Below are 7931 nucleotides of genomic sequence, written 5' to 3'. Positions count from 1 at the left end.
ATTAGAAAAAAAAGCTTACATCTTTAAAAATTTCAATAGTTCACAAGATACAAAGTCATTTCTTAATTATTGATATTTTTAAAGATGCACTGATAAAATTTTTTTTGACAAAAAAATATCAACATCTATCGTGATAATAATATGTTGGTATCAATTTTGATAGATTAACAAACGAATGTGTTCACTTGAATTAAACAATAAATACTTCGATTAGTTCGATCAATTCTTGAGACAAGAAAATATATTCTTGAAAATTATCGAGAATATATATTTTTGTGACAAGAAAATTTTCTCAAGAGTAGTACTTTTTTTGTCAGTGGGTAAGCTCATCCCGATGTTACGCTCATCAAGAGCTTTCATTTGAGTACTCACATGCATTTTGATATATTTTTCATATATACATATACAGTGTAAACTCTATATAACGTCACTGAAGGGACCGTGAATGTTATGACGTTATAGAGAGTTAACGTTAAATAGAGAGAAGAAAAATTAGAGCTAGGAAAAAAAAATTTACTTTAGACTATATTTTTATTTTAGTTATGTGCATAAAAAGTAATTTTATTTATTTAACTATTTATTAACAACGCTATTGCGTATAGTCTGTTATTTTTGTCTGACGTCTTTTGCTGCACCAATATTTTTGTTGTATTTTTTTACTTATTTTATTCATATCTTGCGATATTGAGAGATCTTGGTCATAAAGGAAATATTTTTCTAATAATTTAGCTGCTTCCAGAGCTTCTTTAATGCTCAGCAGAGGCTCAAGCTCATCTGTCTCATCTTCTTCATCTCCTTGTTCTTGATCCTCAGTTTTTCTCGCTGAATCCAAAATTTCCTTGTCTGTGAGTGAAGCTGCTGTAAGCAGGCAGTCGTCTACTTCGATGTAGGTTTGAAGGTTTTCCTCAAAATTTCCTGCCACGTTAAACTGTTGAACCCACTCAGTTAATGGAAGGTCGTCATCTAACTCAGGTTCTGTTTCCACCTCATCACTCGTAGAATGAGTACAAAGTCCAGCATGTCGAAAAGAGTGTTGTATAGTTGTCGGTGTCACTTCTTCCCAGGTTTTAGATAAAAAATTTATTGCATGCAGCATATTAACAGAAGTTTTACCCTCAGATTCGACTAGCTCCATCAATAATTTTTTTCTATAGTGACCCTTGAGGCTTTTAATTACACTCTGGTCTATTGGCTGCAAGACACTAGTCGTATTTGGAGGGAAAAATACCAACTCTATGTTTTCAAGGTTTGATATAAGCGGGTGGGCAGGGCAGTTGTCAATAAGAAGTAAAATTTTCCGTCCCTTTAATTCTGCATCCCACTTTCGCACTTCTTCAAAAAGTTGACTGGTCATCCAAGCTGATTTATTAGCTTTATACGTCACTGGCAATTTTTTAATGTTCTTGAAACAGCGCGGATTTTTCGATTTGCCTATTACCATCAGCTTTTTTTTTCTGTGCCATCCATATTAGCTGCCACAAGCACTGTAATACGTTCCTTGGAGAGCTTTCCTCTCACACACTTTTCCCCTTTATATTTCAGAGTTTTATCTGGAGTCAACTTAAAGAATATTCCTGCTTCATCAGCATTGAAAATGTCACTTGGGGTGTATTTTTCTGTCAATTTTGACCACACTCTATTAATCCAATCATAAGTAACATTTGTATCAACACTTCGTGCTTCTCCGTTTATTTTACCATAGTTGATATGATGACGTTGCTTGAACTTTCCGAGCCATCCTTCTGATGCTTTGAAAGAAGTTAAACTAAGTTCTTTAGCAAAATTCTCCGCCTTAGCTTTCACAATCGGCCCCGAGATAGGCATATTATTCTGGCGATGTCGGTGAAACCATGATAGTATAGCTTGATCCAAATCTTCGTACTTAGGTTTTTTTAATTTTTTGGAAGATTTCCCCTCGTCCTCTGCTTGGAGAATTTTTTCTTTATTTTTCCATATTGTGGAGACGGTAGAGTGACAAAATCCAAAGCGTCTGCCAATCACTTATCTTCTCTCCAGTTTCTATTGCACGTTTTCTATCATTAAAACTTTTTCGTCAATGCACAGCGATTTTCTTTTATTAGCCATGTTTACAGTTTGAAAGCTTGTGAACAACTAAGAATATGATAATGATAAGGTATAGATAATCCATGACTCCTACTTATGAGTCATGGTCAACAACAGTCTACACGTGCATAAGCTATTCCAATTTGTAAACAAAAGAAAGAATTTCTTAGAAAGTTCGGTATCCATGATGCCACTTAATTGTTGTCGTTATTGAGAGTGAGTGTAATGCTACATAGAGTGTATCATTGTATGAAAGACAAGCTAAACCAACCAAAGACAAGTGATTTCGACGCTTTAAGGAGTTTGTCGTTATATAGAGTAACGTTATATAGAGTTTACACTGTATATTAGGGTGGCGCAAAAAAACCGACTATTTTTTTTTTTGAGTCTCGAGTGAAAAAATGTTAGTTTTTGATGTTTTAAGAGCTCTCTCCAAAGGACAGCTTAAAAAAAAATTTATAAGATGTCGCTCCGAATTTTTTTAAATTTCAAAAATCGTCAAAAATCGAATTTTTTTTTTTTTAAATTTTTTTTCTCGTTACGGTATAATTTTATAGACCAAAAAAAAAATAAGTTTCTGAAAATTTCAGTTCAAAATTTGAATTTTGAAAGGTCGCTCATAATTTTTTTCAATTTATTAGTGCATTAGTTTAGATTTTTTCGATCGACCTTTTACTATTCAAATTAAATTTCCATGCATTTTTTTTTTTTTTTTTTATTTAGTACAATAATTGATAAAAATACATCACGAGATGAACTAAAAATCAAGCACAACATAGAAAATATAATTTTTTTTTTCAATTTAATAATTTTATTTAATCAACTGCCAGGCGTGGGTTTGAATCCCAAGCTGGTCTTAGAAACCAGCTTGGTTGAGATTTGACCTTGCCGCGTAGGTTAAGATTTTTTCAAACCAAAAAGACCCCAACGTACCACTCCCAACACTTAAAGTCGGCGATATGACTAATTGAAGAAAAAAAAAAAATTATGAGCGACCTTTCAAAATTTAAATTTTGAACTGAAACTTTCAGAAACTTATTTTTTTTGTCTATAAAATTATACCGTAACGAGAAAAAAAATTAAAAAAAAAAAAATTCGATTTTTGACGATTTTTGAAATTTTAAAAAATTTGGAGTGACCTCTTAAAAATTTTTTTTTAAGCTGTCTTTTGGTGAGGGCTCTTAAAACATCAAAAACTAACATTTTTTCACTCGAGACTCAAAAAAAAAAAAATAGTCGGTTTTTTTGCGCCACCCTAATATATATAATATATATAAATATATGAAAAATTGATGTGGGTATTCAAATGAAAGGTCTTTATGAGTATAACATCGGGATGAGTTTCTATCTTTAAAAATATCATTACTTGACAAGCTATCAATGTCAGTTCTTAATTATTGTCATTTTTTAAGATATAAGCTCTTCCCGATGTTACACTCATCAAGAGCTTTCATTCAAGTACCAACATGGTATTTTTAATATATTTTTCATGTATACATATATATAATATATATATAAATATATAAAATATATGAAAAATTGATGTGGGTACTCAAATGAAAGGTCTCGATGAGTGTAATGTCGGAATGAGCTTATATCTTTAAAAATGTCAATAATTCACAACATACAAGGTCAATTCTTAATTACTGACATTTTTAAAGATGTAAGCTCATCCCGATGTTGCACTCATCAAGAGCTTTCATTTGAGTACCCACATGCATTTTGATATATTTTTCATATATACATATATATTATATATTTAAATATACAAAATATATGAAAAATTGATGTGGGTACTCAAATGAAACGTCTTGATGAGTGTAACATCGGTATGAGTTTATATTTTTAAAACTGTCAATAGTTCACAAGATAAAAGGTCATTTCTTAATTATGGATCTATAGGGATAGAGAGCATTTTTGAATGCAGCCTAAGTACTTATCATCATAAATTGACTATTGGTGAGAATGATATGAAACCATGAAAAGGCCCAACTCCAGGTTATAAGACTTTTCCAACAATACCAAATTTAATCATAAAAACCCATTTTATCATATAAATACACTTTCCACGGAATTTTGCTTATTCTCTTAACAAAAATATAGATAAATCTAATATTCATTATCATAGTTATATGCAGGGCCTGGAAGTTGGGGCAAAACAATTAGCGATAAAAAGAGGGCAAAACTTTAGTAATAATCGCATGAAAAAAAACGATCGCAACGTAAAAAACAAGCAAGTTCACACGTATCGATTAATAAAATAGTCTAATTCGAAATGTCAAAAAAATTGAGGTTCGTTGCAGCACGTGGATTTAGAGAATTACAACCTAAAAGAAAAACATTGAAAGCATTTAAAATTTTCGCCGAAATGTTTATAAGGCATGATAATGTCAAACTGACCAACACAGATGATCTTCCGAGTCGTGCGATGTATTATCCGCGGAGAATGAAGTACCTGTGTAATAAAAGGATCATGCTAAGAGTAGAAAAAAAAAATTTTTTTCGGGATAGTAAATGGATATTCTATTTGATAAAATTTCAGGTCGATACACGACTTGAGTGTCAGGTATTGCTGTCCGTAGGCTAACTCGAAAAATTCCGGTATAAAATCTGTTATTCACTGATTTTTACAACCACACACGGCCTGAGCTTAAACAACAAACGCCAGGTATTGCGGCCCGTAGGTTTACTTTTAAAATTTTTGACAACGATTTCGTACTCACTGAATTCCATAACCGCACCCGACCTGAGCTTCAACATGAGACTCCAGGTATTGCGGCCCGTGGGTTTATTCTGATAATTGATATTAATAATTTTTTACTTAATAAATTTCATAACCGCACATGATCTGAACTTCAACAACAGACTTCAGGTATTGCGGCCTGAAGGTTTATTCTTAGAATTCTTGACTAAGATTTCTTACTTACTGAATTTCATAACCGCACATGACCTGAGCTTCAACAACAGACTCCAGGTGTTGCAGCCCGTAAGTTTAATCTTGAAATTCTTGAATAAGATTTCTTAATCACTAAATTTCATAACTGCACATGACTTGAGCTTCAACAACACATTTAATGTTAAATTTTTGATGTTTTTCAATAAATCTGTAGATGCTTAGAAGTGCACATGGAATTATAAAGATAAAAAAACTCAACAAGAACGTACTGAGAAGTTTTTTATCCAACTCCATCCCAAAAGAAGTTAAACGCCTCTCTTGTTTAAAAATTACAATTCTATTGAAAATGAATGTTTTATTTTTTTAAATGAACCTGTAAATGCTTAGCAATGTACATGGGGTTATAAAGGAAAAAATACTTTACAAGAAAGTATTGAAAAGTTTTTCACGCAATTCCAGTCTAAAAAAAGGTACATGACGCCTTGCTTATGATATCGCTCGTAATCTTGCTAATGTTCTCGCTCGTGGTCTCGCTCGTGGTCTCGCTCGTGGTCTCGCTCATGATCTCGCTCGTGGTCTCGCTAATAATCTCGCTCATGGTCTCGCTCATGGTCTCGCTCATGATCTCGCTCATGATCGCGCTAGTGGTCTCAGATCATGTGCGGGTATGAAATTTAGTGAATAAGAAATCTTATTCAAGAATTTGAATAGTAAACTTACGGGCCGCAACACCTGGAGTCTGTTGTTGAAGCTCGGGTCATGTGCGGATATGAAATGTAGTGACTAAAAAAATATAAATATCAATTTTTAGAATAAACCCACGGGCCGCAATACCTGGAGTCTATTGTTGAATCTCAAGTCATGTGCGGTTATGAAATTTAGTGAATAATAAATCTAAGTCAAGAATTTCAAGAGTAAACGTACGGGCCGCAATACCTGGAGTCTGTTGTTGAAGTTCAGATCATGTGCGGTTATGAAATTTACTAAGTAAAAAATCATTAATATCAATTTTCAGAATAAACCCATGGGCCGCAATACCTGGAGTCTCATGTTGAAGCTCAGGTCGGGTGCGGTTATGGAATTCAGTGAGTACGAAATCGTTGTCAAAAATTTTAAAAGTAAACCTACGAGCCGCAATACCTGGCATTTGTTGTTAAAGCTCAGGCCGTGTGTGGTTGTAAAAATCAGTGAATAAAAAATCTTATACCGGAATTTTTCGAGATAGCCTACGGACAGCAACACCTGACACTCCAGTCGTGTATCGATCTGAAATTTTATCAAATAGAATATCCATTTACTATCCCAAAAAAATTTTTTTTTCTTTACCTTTAGCATGGTTCTTTTATTATACAGGTACTTCATTCTCCGCGGATAATACATCGCACGACTCTGAAGATCATCTGTGTTGGTCAGTTTGACATTATCATGCCTTACAATCATTTCAGCGAAAATTTTAAATGCCTTCAATGTTTTTTTTTTTTAGGTTGGAATTTTCTAAATCCACGTCCTTACAACCAACCTCAATTTTTTTGACATTTCGAATTAGACTATTTTATTAATCGATACGTGTGAACTTGCTTGTTTTTTACTTTGCGATCGTTTTTTTTCATACCATTGTTACTAAAGTTTCGCTCTCTTTTTATTGCTAATTGTTTTGCCCCAACTTCCAGGCCCTGGTTATATCCATCTTAATGCTTTTTACTTTCTATGGTTTGCAGATTTGAACAATTATTTTATGTGACCTAATTTTTTTACATAATTTTTTCAGTTAAAACTTTAATTTTTAGAATATTTTTTTGTTTATTGTTTACATTTCACGAAATGTGAAATTCTTACTCATAAATAACAAGTTCAATTATTGTTTTAACATAAATTTCACTTTTTAGTAGATTTCATAGAAATCTAACTATTGCATTGGTCCTCATGACGGAACTTTTGAAAAATTTTGCTATATTTCGACTCAGCTCGTCAAGCGAATTCAGAAAATGCATATGGTTCAAAAGTTTATATATGTATGTATTTATATATATATATATTTATATATATATATATATATATATATATATATATATATATATTTATATATATATGGGATATAACGCGGCTTGTCAGGACGATAGCGTCGCCAATTTACAACGGATATCTACCAAACTCAACATACTTATTCTACAGATAAATACCAAAGTCAAGTTCGAAGATGAGCTTAATCGGTCAAGTAATTTAGAAATACCAGGATTTCAAAATTTTGAAAATCATAAAAATTCATATTTCTTCACTTTCGAACTCGAATAACTTTTGAATGGGATAACTTATTGCAATTCTGTAAATTGCATCCGAAAGCTCTTTAAATAAGCTTTAATGTGAGTACCATGTCATATGTGTAGTCTCAAAATTATGCCCCATTCCCCTATGCCAATTATGAAATTTGCTATTGCACTGGTTTTAGTATTTGTCCGTCGATATATATTTTTGTCGATTGCATATAAGTTAAAAGCCCTAGTTCTGTATACAATCTTCGTTATATTTTTTTCTATTCATGATGAAATCTACTTCCATTTCGGCTGCCGAATGGTCTTTTTTTTTTAAAGTGAATTTCACATTTTTTTAATGTCATTATTACATTGAAAAACTGTAACATTAACAGTTTTAGATTGACAGTTTTCACAATGTGAAAATAACATTTTCTCCCCTCCGGGCGGAAAGCGTCAATTTTCTGCCCGCTGCGCTAAATGAAAATGCCGCTTTCCGCCTCCGTCGAGGAGAAAAATAGTATTTTCACCACGGGCAGGAAATAAGAAAGCCTCAGATCACATGTTTGTCGACCTCGGCTTCGCCTCGGTCAACAATTACATGTAATCTGAGACATTTCTTATTTTCCTGCCCTAGGTAAGAAAAATACTATTTTAACTTTGTAAAATTGACATTTTTGGGTTGACAGCGGTAAATCTGTAAATTTGACAGTTTTTTCTGT

The 7931-nt window shown here is 32.6% G+C and overlaps 2 protein-coding genes across 2 annotated transcripts; both read right to left on the bottom strand.

Moving 5' to 3' along the window:
- Positions 1 to 584: 584 nt before the first annotated feature.
- Positions 585 to 1825, bottom strand: LOC123269364 (tigger transposable element-derived protein 4-like). Its single transcript, XM_044734992.1, has one exon. It carries the CDS (start codon positions 1439 to 1441, stop codon positions 590 to 592), a length of 852 nt encoding a protein of 283 aa, XP_044590927.1. The 5' UTR covers positions 1442 to 1825; the 3' UTR covers positions 585 to 589.
- On the bottom strand, positions 1441 to 1824 carry LOC123269722 (tigger transposable element-derived protein 4-like). The gene has a single exon (XM_044735558.1). The coding sequence runs from the start codon at positions 1822 to 1824 to the stop codon at positions 1441 to 1443; it is 384 nt and encodes a 127-aa protein (XP_044591493.1).
- Positions 1826 to 7931: the final 6106 nt, after the last annotated feature.

Source organism: Cotesia glomerata, linkage group LG7, assembly GCF_020080835.1.
Source record: "Cotesia glomerata isolate CgM1 linkage group LG7, MPM_Cglom_v2.3, whole genome shotgun sequence".
Lineage (NCBI taxonomy): Eukaryota > Metazoa > Arthropoda > Insecta > Hymenoptera > Braconidae > Cotesia > Cotesia glomerata.
Note: the sequence above shows the minus strand (reverse complement) of the source record. Positions and strands in the feature narration are given on the sequence as shown.

Excerpts from the sequence above, each read along its gene's own strand:
- LOC123269364 (XM_044734992.1), bottom strand. The coding sequence starts at position 1,441 with ATGGTAATAGGCAAATCGAAAAATCCGCGCTGTTTCAAGAACATTAAA.
- LOC123269722 (XM_044735558.1), bottom strand. The coding sequence starts at position 1,824 with ATGCCTATCTCGGGGCCGATTGTGAAAGCTAAGGCGGAGAATTTTGCT.